A 19976-nucleotide genomic window follows, 5' to 3' on the forward strand; every position below is an offset into this window, starting at 1 on the left:
GGGGGAGGGAGGGAACGAACGTTCCGGCAGGAAACAGGAACCTGCCACTGACTCTCACTCCCCTAACCCCTCTGTCCTGCTGCCTGGGACTGGGGTTCTCCCCATCTACTGACTCCCTAGTGGGCTGCCTAGGTACTGTATATGGCCACCCCAACTCTCTGCCTGCATATCTGTGTATGTATTCTCTGCCGTCCATTCATCCTCTAGCTCTGCCAGTTATTCCTCTATATACTGAGCTCTATATCTGTATTTATCTCTCTACATATCTGACTGTGGGAGGTAAGTCGCTTCTTACAGTCATTCCTTTTATCTACATTTATCCATCTTACCTAGTGACTTTCTTTTGATTTTATTTAAATATATATTTAATTGTGCATCTGTCTATCTGTCTGTCTATCATCTATCTTTATTCAAATAAGCATATATGGTGCTTGTTTAGTTTTATTCTCTTGCCATTGCTGCTCTACAACTCCCAACAAACCGCAGATAGCACTGAATCTTAAAGGATGCTGGGAGTTGTATGACACACAGACGCACACAGTTGCAATCTTTTCTTGAAAAGAAATGACCAATATTTTTTTGTATTTACCTATTTTTCACTATAAATAACTATAATATAATCATATAATTATAATAATCACTATTTTTACTGGCCAGGCTGCTAAAATACTAAAAAGTGCAAACAAATTACCTGTTCCAGCCTACAAAAGAACAGAATATTTGTCTTCATACAGGTATGGGACCTGTTATCCAGAATGCTCGGGACCTGTTATCCAGAATGCTCGGGACCTTTGGTTTTCTAAATAAGTGGTCTTTCTGTGATTTGGCTCTTCATACCCTAAGTTTACTAAAAAATAAATTAAACAAAAAACCCAAATGAATTGTTTTACCTCCAATAAGGGGTAATTATACCTTAGTTGGGATCGAGTAGAAAATACTGTTTTATTATTACAGAGAAAATGCAACAAATGTTTAAAAATTGGAATTATTTGATCAAAATGGAGTCAATGGGAGATGGGCCTCCAGTAATTCAGATCCAACACCTGTATATATTATGTTTTCACAAAGAGTTGCATAGTTTGCATTGGTATCATTGGGATGCACTGAATCCAGGATTCTGTTCGGGATTCTGCCTTTTTCGGCAGGATTCGGATTTGGCCCCAGGCCGAACTGATTCTGAATCCTAAAAGTCACGTGACTTTTTGTCATGTAAACACAGAAGTTGAAAATTTTTTGCTGCTAATTAGGAATCGGATAGGTATTCAGCCGAATCATTTATGTAGGATTTGGCCAAATCCAAAAAAGTGGATTTGGTGCATACAGAACTGATGTTTCGTCCATAATGCACTTTAAAGGACAAGAAAAGGCTAAGTCACTTGGGGGTGCCAAAATGTTAGGCACCCCCAAGTGACTTTAATCGCTTACCTTGTACCCTGGGCTGGTGCCCCTGTTAGGAGAAAACAGCACCAGTCCGGGGTACCTGTAGCGAGCGCTTCCTCCTTCCTGCTTCGTTTTGCCGGCAAATTCCAGGGACCGGCACATGCGCATTAGAGTGAAAACCAACTTCTCTGTTAAAGTTCGGTTTTTCACTCTACTGCGCATGCGCGCAAGCGAAGCAGGAAGGAGGAATCGCTGCAGCTACCCCGGGCTGGTGCTGTTCTCTCAGAACAGGGGCACCAGCCCGGGGTAAAAGGTAGGCGATTTAAGTCACTTGGGGGTGCCTAACATTTTGGCAGCCCCAAGTGACTTTGCCTTTCCTTCTCCTTTAAAAGGATAGCTGGGCATTTAAAAACAGCACTTTACTTTTTGCTTACTATATTGCTGATGTTGCTTTAAAACTGTGTCCATGTGTTACTGAATTTATTGCAAAACAAGAGGTCTGCGTGTACTTTGTTACTTATAATACTATATAAAGACTGGAATTCCAAATAGTCCCTGGCATTTCAAGTACACAGAGGCCCAAATAGCCACAAACCAGCCCAATAAAAAATGACTGAATAAACAGCTGATTTATTGTTGTAGGACAGTGTGACCTGTGTGCCGGTGCATACGGGGAAGTGTTATCTGATGGCGAGCTGCTGAAGATTATGTTTAGGTTGTGTATTAGGGGAGGGGGGGTGTAAGATCATAGTCATATAAGTGTCGGTGCAAGCAGCCAGTCCTGGAAGCAAGGAGTTGTGCCTTTATTATTGTTGTCCCTGTGCACTGAGATTACCTATCTTGAATTTTGTCATATAGTTTGCATTTTTTTGGGGGGATATTTATTTATTATCTTCTCAGGTTGACTGTATAAGAGGTTGGATATGTGTAAAGTTATAAACTGAAGGCGAGGGGGATGAGTTACAAAACCTCTCAGTGCTTTTAGTTGGCAACCCTCCAGCTAATGTTAACGAGAACTTTATGTATTTGGTACAAAGGCTGGGGGGTTACAGGTTTGTACAAGTGGCCGAAATACTGATATCACATTAATATGTGCATGTAACTGGGCATGCGTCCCCCGCAGCTCCCAGCCTTCTGTTTTATTTCCAGGGGCCACCAGTGCTGTTGTAAGACCCACACTTGTCATGTAGCTTGGCACCAAACCCAGATAGGGATACAAAATAGGCACTGGCAATTCATAACACAAAAGCCCAAACAGCCCCCATCGCCCCAAATATAATGACTGTTGATGGCATCTTACGACAACCCCTCCGGCACTGAGACATTCAACTTATCTTGACTGTACAGTAAATTTGGGACTGAAGTTAAAACAGGGTGTGAGTTGTTGCCAGGATGTAGGCTGGTACAAATCCACCAGCACACTCTGGCCTCTGAATTCTTCTGATCAGTGCTTTTTGTACCTTCTGTTTTGTTCTGCATTCTTTTTGTCCCCTGCTGATGATTTCAGCAAGGCTCTTGCAGAGAGGCCAGCAATGAGAAGGATGAAAAGCATCTCACTCAGAGGTGCAGACAGATTTTTAGCATTTAAGGGCTGCACTATCTGGTTTGTGCACAGCCTTGTGTTAGGGTTTCATCTTAGAACCTGCCTGAAGGGTTTTGTGGGTTTCAGGTTATGGCTTCAAAGTTTGGAGTAAGATTTTCTCCCATAATATTACTGAGAAAGCTTTTACCTAACTATAACTGATATTGCCAGTAAAACTCTGGTTGGGGGGTAGTAATAGTTGAACTGCATGTGAAAGGATGTAGGTTGCTCTCAAAGACATGTCAACCCTAAAAGTTTTTGCCTAATAAAAGAAAACATAATCCTAAGAACCTTTGCAAAATGAAATTTCAGTGCTTTAAAAATGATTTGTTATTGAAAAGCAGCATTTACTGAACTCCTGGTTGTTTCTTTTTAAACAATGTTGCAAAGGTCAGTCTCCTCCAGCGAGACAGGTCTGTCAATCTGCTGGCTTATGTTACATTGCTTCAAGAGTCAGGGCCTCCAGGGCAGAGAATAGAAAAGACAAACACTGCTTTTTATAGCAATTGTATATACATATAACTCAAAACCCATTACAAATGTGTAAATGAATGTATGTTGCAAAGTTGCTTAGAATATTGTTTTTCTTTTTAATTAGGCAAAAAAAATGTATTCTGGGTTGACTTGTCCTTTGAGGGTCTCACATTCAGGTTTTGTGTTAGGAGTTAAGGATAAAAGCCTACCCACTGTGGGAAACTGGTCCCCTCACAAATACACAGCATAATAGGTACGGTACGAGAACATATTTAACCTTCATTTCCTGCACAGAATTTCCTGTAACTGGACCCAAAGCATTTAAATGATTTATGTTTTTATTTTTTACAGCGGAACCTAATTGATCAGCTGCAGTTTCCAGTCGGCTTGTTGATGTGATTGTAGCTGCCCGGTTGCTATAGCGACCGCCCGGCAGTGACGTTGGAATTTGTTGACAGCGGAGTCTGGAGGATGCCTTGTGAGTAGGAGCCACTGCTGCGAATGCGGCCCGAATCGGAACCGGGTAGTAAGGAGCTGGGGGGGGGGGGGTTAGTTGTCTTGCCGGCTGAGGTGCCCGCCTTGTGTGCAGGGTAAATGTCTCTGTACATGGGGGCAGGGGAATCGGTTTGCGAGGGGACCAGGAAGGCTTAGTGGCACAGGGTGAGATCGGGTCTCCTTCTCGTATGATGCTATCTTTATCCAATAGGGTGACAGGCTGAAACATTATAGGGTGGGACTGTCTTGTGGGCACAAATCCAGATGCATTGTAATTAATGGTTAATCTATATACCTGGTGCTGCACTAACACCTAGAATGATACCTATATATTATATATTTATTATATATGTATGAAATATATATCAGTTCGGTGCAGGACCGTCATAGGACCATCATGGGGCCATCTCTCCGGATCAGTCGTCCCAAAGTCTCTTTAATTAGTTATAAGTATATTATATGTCTTGATTGGCCACTGGTTTTGCCACCCTGGTATAAAGTGTTGTGGTTGTCATGATGTTGGCAGCATAGGTCTGCATTTCTCAGGAAAACTCCCGGTGGGCCCAGGTGTAAGTGGGCCCTCCTGCTCCTGACCATTTGGTCTGTTTCATGGTCATTTCTGAATGGGAAGAAAGAGGAGAAATAGATGGAAGAATAGATGCTAGCATGTAAATAAAAGAAACTAGGAGAATGAAGATGTTGGGTGAGGAAAGGTGGAAAAATAGTTTGGAAATTGGGCCTAGGGTGGAAGGTTTTCTGGCGGGCCCCTGGGTTCCCAGTCCGACACTGCTTAGTCATACAGGAGCACAGGCAAAGCACTGGCAGTTCTTAGTAATACCGTTCAGGAGGGGGCCTTGGTGCAATATTTAAAATATTGGCCAGGATGACTTAATTAATCTATTAACACTTGCATTGCTAAATAGACAAATTTGCCCTACACTGGCATATTCAGTTGTAATTTAATGAGGATGTCAGAAGTGACATTGGGCTCTTGCAGTCTTCCATTCTCCTACAGTTTATCTGCACAGTGCAGCAGTACAACCTTGGTTAGCAACATCATAAGGGCAATACTGGGTGTTTCATTCACTTGTGTGGACCTGTATTGTGTGGACCTGTATTGTGTGGACCTGTATTGTGTGGTCCTGTGCCCGATGTAATAGTGTAAATGTAAAGAATGCATGCCTTAAGCTAGGTATGAAGTTACAAATCTACGTCTCCTTATTGGGCATTTACGCCAGAGCACTAAGGGATGCAAAAGCGAGCTACGGTACCTGGACTTTATGTTATCTTGACTTTGATGCCACATAGTAGGATAATAGGATGTACAGGATGTATAGGATGGAGCAGATCCAGTAGCTTCTAGGTGTCCCAGTGCAGGTCCAAACTAATGTGAAGTTTAAACATTTATATGCAGTTTATATTATCCTTCCAAAGGCTTTAAGGATTGGGGGCCTGAAAAATATTTTCTTTAGGGACCAGTAACTTATAGTTACTCTTGAGGAGCTGCTAATATGTGGCCACCATATTAAAACACATATAATATATTGCTTTTTTAGTGTTATTGGCCCTTTAATCTCTCTGACATAATCATTACTCATTGTGAAGTATGGACAGCTATCAGCTAGGGGACTACATTGGAAAGTATGGTCAGCAATTAACTAGGGGCTACACTGGAAGGTATGGATAGTGATTAGCTGGGGGCTACACTGGAAGGTATGGATAGTGATTAGCTGGGGCTGCACTGGAAGGTATGGACAGTGATTAGCTGGGGGCTGCACTGGGAGGTATAGCAGCAATTAGCTGAGGGCTACATTGGAAAGTATGGACAGCTATTGGCTGGTTAATGACAGTGATTAACTTGGGGGTACATTGGGAAGTATAGCAGCGATTAGCTGAAGGCTACATTGGGAGGTATGGACAGTCATCGGCTGAGGGCTACATTGGAAAGTATGGACAGCAATTAGCTGGGGGCTACATTGGGAGGTATGGACAGTCATCGACTGAGGGCTACATTGGAAAGTATGGACAGCAATTAGCTGGGGGCTACATTGGAAGGTATAGCAGCAATTAGCTGGGGGGCTACATTGGGAGGTATGGACAGCGATTAGCTGGGGGCCACATTGGGAAGTAAGGATAGCGATTAGCTGGAGGCTACTTTGGGAAGTATGGACAGTGATTATCTGGGGGCTGCATTGGGACGTATGGACAGCAATTAGCTCGGGGCCTCATTGGGAAGTATAGCAGCATTTATCTGGGGGCTACATTGGGAAGTATGGACCGTGATTAGCTCGGGACTACACCCCTGTGTTGTCCTGTTTAACAACTGATATCGGGCCACAGTGCACCTGCAGATGTTAAGATTAAAGTCAGCAAGGCACTATCACTATAGAATAGAATAAATATTTGATAAATGCCCTTTAGGAGGAGGACTTTTTGGAAACTCAAGAGGTGAGGGCTTTATGTCTTATGTATAGGGTTGCTTTTTGTTAATAAGAACAAAAGCCGTATGCATTACAGGTAACTTTATAACTGACCGGCTGGCGATTCAGCTTACGGCCCAACTTCTACCTGAATCAGGCTGTGGCTACAGAACTTATAGCAGCTGAGACACTGACTGTACAACACTGAAGGCAGACATTCATGAGTAACTTTTTCTGTGCTTAGGGACACACTGGACTGCACTGGTATACTTGGTAGTGCAGACAGTCGCATTAGTGCAGTGATATAGCAGTGATACACTAGGGGCTCATATTCCCTGCCCCGCAGCTGGATAATGTTTATCTAGCTCCTTACTGATGTGGGCTATGTTGTGTAGAGCTGTCCTATATTGCTTATATGTCAGTATAACACTAGCTGCTATGATGTTAAGGAAAAGTGAGTCTCGGTAACTGTTTATGGACTTGCAATTCCACATAAGGATTGTGATTGGCTATTATTTATTTTTATTATGATCGGTATGTTATTTATTATTTTTATTATGACCTGTATGTTATATAAGTTCTTTCCATTTCCTTCTAGAAATCTGCTGCCCTAATGATTCACGAAGGATAGCTAAATACGAAGGCAGCCATCTATTCAGGGGCCTTTTTTTATTTTTTGTATACTGAAGAACTCACTTCGGAGCATCCAGCAAGATGGCATCCGACAGCCCAGACTCACTCATGAGCATTTGTACTGACTTCTGCCTCCGAAACTTAAAGGGAACCCTCTGCTACCTCCTAGACAATGAAATCCTACGCTTGCACCCAGACATCTTCCTGCCAAGTGAGATCTGTGACAGGCTTGTGAATGAGTAAGTAATGAGGGTTACATGAACTAGGACTTCTGGGGGCTTTAGGGAATATGGTCTGATTTATGAAATGCCAGTATTTATCCTTAGTTGTTAATAATAGAGATCATCAAAATGTATTTGGGGTTTTGGCTATGTATCCAAGTCAAACATTGAGAAAGGACATAGAACCTGGACTGAAATGTTGATATTGTGTTAGTCCGAGGAGCGTGCCCTATCTATCCTACATACCTGTATGTTTTATCGGGTAAATGTTTACCAACTCCTGTTATTTCTTTCAGATACATTGAGTTGGTTAATTCTGATAGCAGCTTTGAGCCCCATGATAGCTTCTTCACCCTCTTCTCAGAGCCACAAAGCACACGGCTCACGCGCCTCCACCTGCGAGAAGACATTGTTCAAGATCAGGATTTGGAAGCCATAAGGAAACAAGTGAGTTGTAGGGTCTACCTAAGGGCAATTTTCCTTATCTTATGTGCCCAGAACATTCCTTCTCTGTATATTTGTATTTATACATATGGGAGGGAGGTGCCATATTGTTTCCCTTAGACAGAACAGTATGAGGGTACTGCTTATTGTGTGCACTGAACATCACTGTGTATTCAAATAATAGCTGTTGAAATACCAATATTGAGAGCAACCGAACAAATAATTAAATAACTGAAAAACATAAACAATACAAAATCAAGACCAATTCAACTGAATCAATATCTACATCATACTAAAAGTTAATGAACAACTCATTTAATGGCTCTGGCAATATGAAATTTATTATGAGAAGCTCATGTACTGTTAAAGGAGAACTAAATCCTCAAAATGCCTTATTTTATATAATGAACTTATTGCACCAACCTATAGTTATAGCAACTTTAGTGTCTGTGACACTGCACATGCTCAGTGGACTCTGGGCAGCTGTTGAGAAGCTAAGCTTAGGGGTCATTGCAAATGATGAGACTGGCCTCATATAGACTGATGCTACAGGGCTGATGATTAAATTCTCATACTAGTTGCACTGGTTTCTAAGCTGCCATGAAGTAATTATCTGTATTAATTCTATATATGCAGTATATTATGAGTCAGTCCCTAAGCTTAGGTAAGTGACAGCAGCATAGAGAATGTGCAGTGAATAAGCAGAAGAAAAGATGTGGGAGACTGGGCATTATTAGAGGTACAGCTCGTCCCTGCTAAAGGGCTGGGGTTCCCTGGGCTGGCCCAGAACATAGTATATAACATTTCTAGCCTATTTCTTTAGTTAAGTCTTAGTTCTCCTTTAAAAACCAGCAAGCTGAGGCTTTTTTTTCTTCCTTCCAGGACCTGGTTGAGCTCTACCTTACTAACTGTGAAAGGCTAACAGCCAAGAGCTTGCAGACACTGGCAAACTTCCGCCAAAGCCTTGTGTCCCTCAGTCTTTTTGGATGCAGCAACATATTCTATGAGGAGGAGAGCCTAGGGGGTTATGATGAGACTGACCGCCTAGTAAACCCTACGAGGCAGGTCCTAGTCAGGGACTTTACATTCCAAGGATTCCAGTCCCTGCGATTCCTCAACCTGGGGTGCATCGCCAAAGTGGTGGATGTGGAGCTGATGCTGCGCCCTCTCATATGCTTGAAAGCCCTGAACCTCTCTGGAATCCAGCTGAATGACATTGGCTTCCTCACACAGTGGAAGGACAGTCTGGTGTCACTAGTCTTGTACAATATGGACCTGTCTGAGGAACACATCCGGGTCATAGTGCAGCTACACAAACTGAGGTAAATCATTGTTGGCAAGAAACTTTGGCTCTGCCGACGCAACTATTGGATCCTTAGAGACAAAGTTTTTAGTAACCTCCTAACAGCCAGTCTTCTTTTACAATCAGGGCTATGTTTTTATATAGGCACCCGAGGGCCTGTGCCTAGGGCGACAGCCTTAGTGCCTATATAATCAATTAAGTAAAAAACCCCTCCTGAGCCACTACCAGACCTACAGGTGGAAATACAGCAGCAGAGCTGAGGAGGGTAAGGGGTCCGACATAATTTTTACCCAAGTTTGACGTCACACACATCAAAAGTGATATCACATGCAGCCATCCAGGTGATGTCACTTCCGCCATCTGGGGGCCGTACTTTGGTCTAGTGCCTAGGGTGGCACCGGACCTAAATACTTCCCTGGTAACAGCCTAAATGAACAACCTAACCTAGGAGAGGCACTCTGCTTTCTTGGGCAGGAACTTTTTATTTCCTTTTTGTTTTGATCAACGCTAACATTTTATATCAACCAATTGGGAATAAAGCTGAGTATACATCTGCAGCCCTTTGGTGCCACCCACAATTAAGGCCAAATGTGACCTCTGCATCTACACTTCTTTCTCCCTTTCTGTCTCTTCTTCCAGGCAGAGTATGGCACACACAGGCAACATACGAAAAGGCAGAGTATGGCACACACGGGCAGCATAGGGAAGGCAGAGTATGGCACACACAGGCATCATAGGGGAGGCATAGAGCAGGCAGAGTACTGCTTGCCCTACTCTGCCTGTGTGTGCCATACTCTGCCTGCCCTCCCCTGTCTATGTGTGCTATATTATGCCTGCCCTCCCCTGCCTATGTGTGCCATACTATGCTTGCCCTCCCCTGTTTATGTGTGCCACACTATGCCTGCCCTATGGCACACACAGGCAGCATACAGAGACACAATGCTGGATGTGTCAGAGGGAATGTCTGAGGTGTGAACAGGTGAACAAAATGGGTGATTACAGCCTGAGCCTGAGGTGTGAACAATGCAGGGGGAAAACAAGGCATTGAAAGGTGTGAACAGTACAGGGGATTACATGATTAAACAATACAGGGGGATTACAGCCAGAATCTCAGGTGAGAACCATGCAGGGGGCCAGTTAAACTCAGTACTGATACCATTTAAAGCTTACACAAAGGTAAGCCATCAAAGCAGCCAAACAGGTTGGGGGCCACACAGAGGGGGGTCCCGCGGGCCGCCAGTTGGACAGCCCTGTTCTATGGTAATGGATTGTTCCACTAGCATACTCATGCCTATACAAGTATGTGCTTTCAGCTTTCTCTCTGTCCTTACAGGCATCTGGATATCTCGCGGGATAGGCTTTCTAGCTACTACAAGTTTAAGTTGACTCGCAAAGTTCTGAGTCTATTTGTACAAAATCTTGAGGAGCTTGTATCATTGGATATCTCTGGACACCTGACACTGGAGAATTGTGCTGTCTCCAAAATGGATGACGAGCTCGGGCCTCCCAGGTATTAGAGCTGATCCTTTCCAAGAATTCCCAAAGCAGTGTTTGGGGTGGCCAAAAAGGGGTGGTACTTTTTTGCTGCCCTGGGTACCCCTGTAACTATAGCAGGGTGACTGTTACCCCAATGTTTCTATATATCTGTAACCTTGTTATGAGCTAAGGGGGCCCAGCCTGATGGACAGTTAGGGGGATATTTGGGGCGAGTGCTTATTTGTGCCCTGGGGTACCCCTGGAACTATAGCAGGATGACTGTTACCCCAATGTTTCTATATATCTGTAACCTTGTTATGAGCTAAGGGGGCCTGAAGGCCAGTTAGGGGGAGATTTGGGGTGAGTGCTTATTTGCTGCAATGGGTACCTTTGGAACTATAACAGGGTGACTATTACACAATATTACTTTGTAATCTCATAATTATCTAAGTGACTAGACAAACTGGCAGCATACAACTGAGGTGTAACAACGTTTGCTAGAAGTTAGGGCACTAAAACTAGACACTAAACAAGGGGAAAGGCCCAGGCACCATTGCAAAAAGTTGTTGTCAAAGGCTAAGGCTGATGCCACACGTGGTGTTTTTACGCTGTGTATTCTCTAATTCTCTCAGCGGCTGAAAAACGCCCGATATCATCATCCATAGAAATAACTTGAAAAGACTCGAGGCAAACCACACAATGCGTAAATACACTAGAAAACGCCTTAGCATGGATTTTTCAAGCGTTGGCTGAAATACGCCAGTATTTGCAAAGCAAGCTATTCCTATGTATACACAAAGGCAACTGCCAGACCTAGCTGAAATACGCGGTGTTTTTTACTATTTTGCACTATTAGCACCATGGAAACGGGATTTGCTACGTCACCAGTACTAGGCTGAAAAACGCCATAGTCAGGGGCTGTGTGGCTTGTGCGGCGTTTTGAGGCTGAGAAAAAACGCAGCGTAAAAACGCCACGTGTGGCATCAGCCTAACCTGTGTCAGAAGGTGGTACGCTAAGATGTGTCATCCAATTTAGTTCCCTGACATTATCTTGACAGACAGGATGGATAAGCTTAGGTGCAGAGTGGTGTTTCCCTTTTTCATAATATTTGTAATTGACTCTGCTGCTTGTATTTCTATGGCTGCTGCATGGGCAACTTTGCCTTTCTGTTTAATTTCCCTGTGTAGCAACAACCCTGCAAAAAGCAGCATCAGTCCTTTCCGAGCCCTTAAAAGGCCCCTGCAGTTCCTGGGTTTGTTTGAAACATCTCTGTGCCGCCTGACACACATCCCAGCCTACAAGGTAAATGGATACAGATTGCTCATTAAACGTTCATTATACAATTATTTTTAAAATTTACCTTATATTTGTTAAAGATATTAACAGGTAAATATGTCATTTGAGTCTTTTTGCTTGGTTTCCTTCCAATTATTAAGTTTTCTTACTCTAGCACGTTCTGCCTTACAATATACTAAACATGGTTTTGTCATAGGCTGGCTGGCCGGCTGGCCACTGCCTACTTTATCATTTCTCATAGCCAATCTGTTATATTTTGGGTCAGGTATGGCATAATGGTGAGAACGAGCAGCCAAAATGGGAGAGCAGGGACATTTTATAATAACCTTTAAAATAGTGATGCCATAGCTATGCCAGTACATATATTCCCCTGTACTTATCACAATTCAGCAGGAACAGCCCCCTAAGTTTGCTCATAGCCTGTACAGAGAGATCCCATAAAACTATGGCAGCATAGGTATTCCCCTGTACTAAGCACAATTCAGCAGGAACAGCCCCCCCCTTTAAGTTTGCTCTTTGCCTGTACAGAGAGGTAACCATGCCATAGAACTTCCCCTGTTGTAAAAATGTCCTTGATCTTACGGCATGTACCATTTCACAGGTGAGCGGGGACAAGAATGAAGTGCAAGTGCTGAATGCAATAGAGGCCTACACTGAGCATCGTCCAGAGATTACCTCCCGTGCCATCAATCTGCTGTTTGACATTGCCCGTATTGAACGCTGTAACCAGCCCCTAAGAGCCCTGCAGGTAATTACTGTGTGTGATACATTGTGACTATTTAGGGTTCTACCATGCTGAGGCCTGTGCTGTCAGGCAGTTAAAAGTGCTGCATGCAGTCTGATCATGAAACACTTAACTGTTTTCAGTTGGTCATCACCGCTCTGAAGTGTCACAAGTACGACAAAACCATCCAGGTGACAGGGAGCGCTGCCCTATTCTACCTAACCAATTCCGACTACCGCAGTGAGCAAAGTGTCCGCCTACGTCAACAGGTCATCCAAGTGGTGCTCAACGGCATGGAGTCATATCAGGAAGTTACGGTGAGGCCCTATGGTAACGCCAAGTTTAAATGGGAACTGATATCCCTATTCCACAAACCTTTCCTACTGTCTGAGAACAGAAATGAAGTGCCTCGCTCCTGTTTAGGTGCAGAGAAACTGCTGCCTCACCCTGTGCAACTTCAGCATCCCAGAAGAATTAGAATTTCAGTACCAAAGGGTTAATGAATTGCTGCTCAACATACTGATCCCTACGCGGCAGGACGAGTCCATTCAGCGCATCGCTGTGCATCTCTGCAACGCCTTAGTCTGCCAGGTAGACAATGACCATAAAGAGGCCGTCGGCAAGATGGGCTTTGTCATGGTAAGTACACGCAGTGATAAGTTCTGATGTTATTGTTGATTGTGAGGTTCTGATCCAAGTGTATCGGGGGGGGGGGGCTTTACCATCAAGGTTAATCTTGTTTCTTCTCTGCTGCAGACAATGCTTAAACTTATACAGAAGAAGCTGCAGGATAAAATGGTGAGTAGTCACAAATTGTGTCAGGCAGGTCATAAGGCCTGGACTTGGATTCAGAATACACAGTACACAGAGGCCCTATGGCATCTTACCACAGCCTGTCTGACATTTGCCAGAATCCACAGATTGCCAGTCCTGGCCTGTAAGGCATCAACAGAATAGGAGGGGATTGCAAAGGAACCCAATATGGAAGTGTTCTGGTTGCACTGTGCCTAAGCTGTGTATAGCTTTAGTATGGGCCAGGGCTAAACTGGAATAAAAAGAGGGCAGTGCAAGGGTTAGTGCCACAAGCTGGAAAAGGAGGCAGAAGCTAGGGTATAACCAGGCCTGGACTTGGCAATCTGTGGATTCAGGCAAATGCCAGAGGGGCTGCTGTAAGATGCCATAGCCGGTTACTATTTATTGTGGGACTGTTTGGACCTCTGTGTACTTGAAATTCCAGGGCTTATTTTGAATCCCTCCTCGAGCCTGGGTATGGCCAGCTGCGTCTGCATGACGCAAGGTGACACCTATGATCATTTAGCAGATGCATCCCCTTTCCTGATAATACAGTCAGCTGGTGCCCCAGTAAACACCCCTTTTTTCTTGTCCCTGGGGGACAGTGCGATCAGGTGATGGAGTTTTCCTGGAGCGCCTTGTGGAATATCACCGACGAAACTCCCGACAACTGTGAGATGTTCCTCAACTACAATGGCATGAAGCTGTTTTTGGAGTGCCTAAAAGTAAGCAACTGCCCATGTACTGCATTGCTGCATTGCATGTACAGAATTGTAACCACTTACTGACTTGACTGCCATAAAGGGATACTTTACCTTTAACAACTTAAACAAATAAACAAACACATTTAGATTCCATTTTAATCAAATGGTTCATAATTTTAAATGATTTGCTTTTTCTCTGTAGTAATAAAATTGTACCTTGAAATTGATCCCAACTAAGATATAATTAATCTTTTTTTGGGTGCAAAACAATTCTGTTGGGTTTAATTCATGTTTTATTGATTTTTATAGTAGACTTAAGGTATGGAGATCCAAATTACGGAAAGACCCCTTATCCTTAATACCCTTAGTCCCAAGCATTCTGGAATACCTGTATTCTGATATACTTCGAAATATCTGAAATATGTTTTTGTGTTTTTTTAATTATTTGGCTTTTTGTTCAGCAGCTATCTGGTTGCTAAGGTCAACTTTACCCTAAGAACCATGCTAGTTTGAATGAGGAACTGGAATATGAATAGGAGAGGGCTGAAAGAAAAAGTTTTGAAAAGTAGCAATAAAATTGTAGCCTCATAAGAGCAATAGCTTTTGGGCTGCTGGGGTCAGTGACCCCTACTGTTGGGTAGAAAAAAAACAACTAACTTATTTTCAGGAATTCCCAGAAAAGCAAGAACTCCACAGGAACATGCTGGGACTTCTGGGAAATGTAGCGGAGGTACGTGAGCTCCGACCCCAGCTGATGACATCACAGTTCATCACAGTTTTCAGGTATCCCAATCCCCTCCTATGACACGTTTTAGCGTATATCAAATAAGCATGGCAGGTTGTGATAGGCCGGTGTTGCTCTGGTTTCTCAGTAACCTCCTGGACAGCAAAGCAGATGGCATAGAGGTGTCGTACAATGCCTGCGGGGTGCTGTCTCACATCATGTTCGATGGGCCCCAGGCCTGGTTCATTGGTGAGCCGACCCGACAAGAGGTGGAAGAACGGATGTGGAGCGCTATCCGCAGCTGGGACATCAGCTCGAGGAGGAATATCAACTACAGGTTAGAGGGAATCCCTCTACAACCAATAGCAACCCATCAATCATTCTTTTTAAATTGGTCTAAATGCATAAAAGGGGTAGTTTACCTTTAAATTAGTTTTTAGTATAATACAGAGAGTGTTATTCTGTGACAATTAGCAGTTGGTCTTCATTTTTTCATCATTTGCGGTTTTTAAGTGCTTTAGCTTTTTGCTCAGCAGGTCTCCAGTTTGGAATTTCAGCAGCTGTCTTGTTGCTATGAATCAGTTTAACCTAGCAACCAGGCAGCGGTTTGAAAGAGAGACAAGGTTATGAACAGAGAAGGGCCTAAATAGAAAGATAAGGAATAAAAAGTAATGATACAGAGCAATAGCTTTTTGGCTGCTGGGGTCAGTGACCCCTATCTGAAAGCTGGACAGAGTCAGAAGATAAATGCAAATAATTCAAAAGGTATAGAAAATAAAAAATGAAGACCAATTGAAAGTTTGCAAAGAATAGGCCATTCTATAACATACTAAAAGTTAACCACCCCTTTAAAGAAAATGTAAACCCTCAAAACAGTTGAATAGTATGATGGATTTGAAACAACAGTGCCCCCTGCTGTTTATTTCACCAACTGGCTAGAGTTGGTTGAAAATAATTTCTTAAGAGGAGGAACAGCTTTGTGATGTTGCTCTGCTTAGAAAGGACTGGAGAAATGTGACGTTTCTCTGCTCCATAACCTCATTAAGGAATAAATGGTTTTATTATAATTGTAAAGACTTGGTGGTTATATAGGATGCAATATATTTTTTTTTTGTTACTTTCCCATAATTCCATCTGATCCTAAATACGAGCGTCTTTTAATCTTTATTGGCAGGTCTTTTGAACCAATCCTGCGGCTCCTCCCTCAGAGTATTTCCCCAGTCAGCCAGCACTGGGCAACCTGGGCCTTGTATAACCTGGTGTCTGTATACCGTGAGTATCTCCCCTACATAGTGGGGCGGTGAAGTGTTTTACTCTTTCTTTATAAATCATTGCCCATATTACTCATTTACTGTCGGAAATTTGTTTTCTATCCAGATACGGTAAGTTATGATGATGTTAAAAAAGCTGGGTCCTCCGTAAGATGCAATGAATTAAGAAGAGCCCTAAAGGGTTCTTTACCTTTAAATTAACTTTTAGTATGATGTAGAGAGTGCTTTTCTGAAAAAAAAAGTTGTAATTGGTCCTCATTTTTTATTACATGTAGTTTTTTTTAATTGTTTTGCCTTTTGTTCAGCAGCTGTCTGGATTGGAATTTCAGCAGCTATGTGGTTGCTAGAGTTGCAAATTACCCTAGCAACCAAGCAGTGGTATGAGTGAGAGATCAGAATATGACTAGGAGAGGCCTGAATAATAAGATAAGTAATAAAAAGTAACAATAACAAAATTGTAGCCTCACAGAACATTTGTTTTTTTTGGCTGCCGGCCAATCTAAAAAATGGAAAGTGTCAAAAGAAAAATGTAAATAATTTGAGGACTATAAAGAAGAAAAAATGAAGACCAATTTAAAAGTTGCTAAGAATTGCTCATTCTGTAACATAAGTGACCTTAAGGGTGAACTACCCATTTAAGCTGGCCATACATATATGATCTGCTCCTTTGGCCTAAGGTGGGTGATATGAGGCTGATCTGACAGGGATAGAGGCCATCAAAGGGCGGACCACATCATTGAGCCAATGTGGCCCTCGATCCGATGGGAAAATCAAACCTGTCCAATCAACATCTGGCTGATTTTTAGCCAGATATATCCCATACACGGGCAAATAAGCTGCTAAATCGACCCCTTCATTATGCCCGTGTATGGGCCAAGCTTTTGAATTGATATATTATTTTTATTAATGCCTTTATCATTTCAGCGGACAAATACTGCCCCCTGCTGATCAAAGAAGGAGGGCTACCTCTCCTGACAGATTTGATCAATATGCCTTCTGCTGATGAGCAAACCAAGGACATGGCAAGGTAATACTAAAAGGCATTAACACTCTCTGTGCAAGGTCTCTGTCACCCTTGTCTAAGTAATGGCACCTTAAATAGCATCTATATTATATGGCAAATTATTTAAACCTATTTTAAAACTCAATAGAGCTGCCCTCTCATCTACTCAACTACTTGCCCTTTAATTCAATCCATTTTTTTGGGGATTCCAGGAAAGTCCTTGAACTTTGCAGTAATTATAATGAAGACACCATGGACACGTCGTTATAGGAAGATGACAGACGTAAAAGCAAGGCCGCTTCACTTCCTCCTTCTCGGGGCGCAGAGGAGCCCTGTGTGTTCCAATAGGAGAGGAGATCTCTGTCATATCATTTATATGTTGATTTGGTCTAAATACGAGTGTGATTTTTCTGACGGGGGGATAAAAAGAAAAACCTCAAGTAATCTTTCCGGAATGCTCTGGCAATAAGGCACTTTAGGAGTTGGGCTGAGCCCCCTGTACAAGATAACATGGCAGACAGAGAAGTGGCCAAAGCCTTCTCTCTAAACATTTTTCTATCTAGTTGCCGTACAGCTCCTTGATCACAAGGATCAAGTGCAAGAGTGGGTTACAGAGCTATATGGACCCTGCAGTGAAATCTGGCAACACTAATGGACTCTATGGTGTTTAACCAATAGGATTGGCTCAGCAGCAGAGTAAAGGTTGCCTACTGTGTTGTAAAGGTTACATATCCACCTTCAGGAAGACTATATGCTAAGCCGGACAAACTCATCTGGATTTTTACTCACGGTGGGGTATAGCACCCACCACTAGGGGGCAGGACACTAGAAGAAAGACCTCCCTGAGCTGCTATTCCCCCTGCAAACTGCAGGTAAGAGATCAGTCTTTCTAGTGTCCTTAAGGGAACAGGATCACAGCCAGTCCTTTACAAAGGCCTCTATCTATGACCAGCTCTTACGCCGGCACAAGAGCCCTCGCTATTGAAGCCCCCTCATCACAGGTTCACTGAGCTGGACTTCTGAGACTCGCCTTGGAAGGCAATCACACAGCCACTTCTCCACCAATCCATGCTCTATTAATAGACTGGTGTGGGGCAAATAAATGTCCCATAAAAAATATATATATTCCTTTTCAGTGTGATCTATACGTAATTCTGCCCAAGCAACTTGGGCACACACAAATGGACTGGGACTGTGACCTAATGGAGATATCACGAGGAGTCACAGGAGGAAGAGCTGAGCTGTCTCAACTGTATCCTTTAGGAATTATATTTTCTGGAAAGACTGCAGGGTGAAACCAGCCATAATTTGCCCAATGGGCCGAGACAGTTCTGTAATTTAAAATTTCTTATCAGTATCACTGGCCATGCCTTTGTCTGTTCTGTCAGTGCTGGAAAGACAGAGTCGTTTGGTGACTGATGGTGCACTTTGATCGAGGATACGTCCTTTTCACACAGTCTGTATCTATTGGCTGGCGTAATAGAATGATCACGTTCCTTAGTCCATTTGCCATCTGTAAGTATGTATATGTGTAGTATATTATTTCCTCCCCCCCTTTTTTTTTCTTTGTCTCAGATATATCCACTGCCTGTCTCTTGTTTGGTTTATCTCCTATTTCAAGTATATTTCCAAGTGTTCCTAGCCCTTCTGCACCAGTCTTCCCTCACGTATCATGGCAGCAGCATAGTCATTATGATAACTAGGGTGGTCATGGAGAATGGGAAACCGATGCAGGGGGGTGCCCCCAACCATTAGGCAAGGGTCAGACGTGCAGCTTCTGGTGCATATAGAACACAGAGCTAGGCACCAAGGAAGACATCATGTGTGGCCCTTGCCTTAGATAAAGGAACCCAAACCTGCAGCCCTCCAGCTGTTCTAGTTCAGCCAGTTGGCCGTAAGTTCCTATGTTGGGCTGATGCCCAACAGGGCGTGTTAGTTGCTCACGATAAATCTCTGCTATAGTGGGCAACTAACTGCTCTGAAATGCCTTTCCACCAGCAACAATAGGTGGAAAAGCCTTCGCAACGCTTTAGATTTTTAAAGCGTGATGTTTCCTCCTGCAGGCAATTTCATAAAACCAAAGCGATGCAAAGGCCTTTCCACTGCCAACTCCTAGTCACCCGCTATAGCAGAGATTTTTCGTGGGCTCCGTTGGACATCAGCCAAAGACTGTCCCTTGAGAAAAGACCTTGTGCCTAAGAGGAAATCAAAATAAGAACAAAAAAAAAATATTTTTAGGGTGTTTTGTTTTCTGTCCTCTCTAGATTCTTTAGGGGGTTGTGCACATCCACTAGCAACACTGGCCTGGTTCTTAGCCAGTAGCAACTAGCTTTTTATTTGCCTACTGCCATTAGACTAATGAAATGAAATATTTGATTGGTTACTGGGCATTAGAGGGCTAGGGCAGCTTCAGTGTGTGGGCATGGCCTGTTATATAGTGTTATAAAATGGCTTCTTTTATTCCACGCCATATCCCCCAACCATCAGCCTTTTATTCATGGATCTCTAAATTATACTAAGCCCTTCCCCCCGAGATCCTCCTTTTATGGGTGTTATTTTGTTTGCATTTGATCTCTGAATAAGATGTAAGACACGAGGCAAAGGGCAAGGTACAGTTCTGTTGTGCATAATGTTTTGTAAAAAAAATTAATAAATTAAAACAAAAAAAAAAAGGATCAGCGCCTGAACGAATAAAGTCATATTAAAAAGAATTAGTGTTGTTTGTTACTGCCAAGTCTTAGCCAATCAAAGATCTAGGGTATGTGGATTCTAAATATTTATGGGTAATGCTTGTAACTATATGAAGGTATTTAGCGGCTTGCCTTGATGTGCGTAAAGTATAGGGCACAGCCTTGAGAAGTTAACCTTTAGGGGTGGGTTTATTAACATTGGAGACAAACATCACTGGCGATGTTGCCCATAGCAACTAATCAGATCTTTCCTTTTTTTTTTAAATGTAATTGCTGATTGGTTTCTATTGGCAAGATCACTGGTGATGTTTGTCTCCAATATTAAAGTGATGCCGACACCAAA

The 19976-nt window shown here is 43.0% G+C and overlaps 1 protein-coding gene across 5 annotated transcripts; it reads left to right on the top strand.

Moving 5' to 3' along the window:
• Positions 1–43: 43 nt before the first annotated feature.
• On the top strand, positions 44–19654 carry zer1 (zyg-11 related, cell cycle regulator). Of its 5 annotated transcripts, none has more exons than XM_012968053.1 (17): positions 44–132; positions 3788–3914; positions 6950–7223; positions 7502–7652; positions 8532–8971; positions 10286–10462; positions 11617–11731; positions 12327–12473; positions 12593–12766; positions 12873–13088; positions 13206–13247; positions 13847–13966; positions 14613–14728; positions 14818–15006; positions 15844–15941; positions 16865–16967; positions 17156–19654. In XM_012968053.1, the coding sequence occupies exons 3-17, from the start codon at positions 7066–7068 to the stop codon at positions 17211–17213; spliced, it is 2304 nt and encodes a 767-aa protein (XP_012823507.1). In that variant the 5' UTR covers positions 44–132; positions 3788–3914; positions 6950–7065; the 3' UTR covers positions 17214–19654.
• Positions 19655–19976: the final 322 nt, after the last annotated feature.

This window comes from Xenopus tropicalis, chromosome 8 (genome assembly GCF_000004195.4).
Source record: "Xenopus tropicalis strain Nigerian chromosome 8, UCB_Xtro_10.0, whole genome shotgun sequence".
Classification (NCBI taxonomy): domain Eukaryota; kingdom Metazoa; phylum Chordata; class Amphibia; order Anura; family Pipidae; genus Xenopus; species Xenopus tropicalis.

Excerpts from the sequence above, each read along its gene's own strand:
- zer1 (XM_012968053.1), top strand. The coding sequence starts at position 7,066 with ATGGCATCCGACAGCCCAGACTCACTCATGAGCATTTGTACTGACTTC. Across the intron at positions 7,224-7,501 it reads TGTGACAGGCTTGTGAATGA|ATACATTGAGTTGGTTAATT; the intron begins GTAAGTAATGAG and ends TATTTCTTTCAG. Across the intron at positions 13,089-13,205 it reads GCAAGATGGGCTTTGTCATG|ACAATGCTTAAACTTATACA; the intron begins GTAAGTACACGC and ends TCTCTGCTGCAG.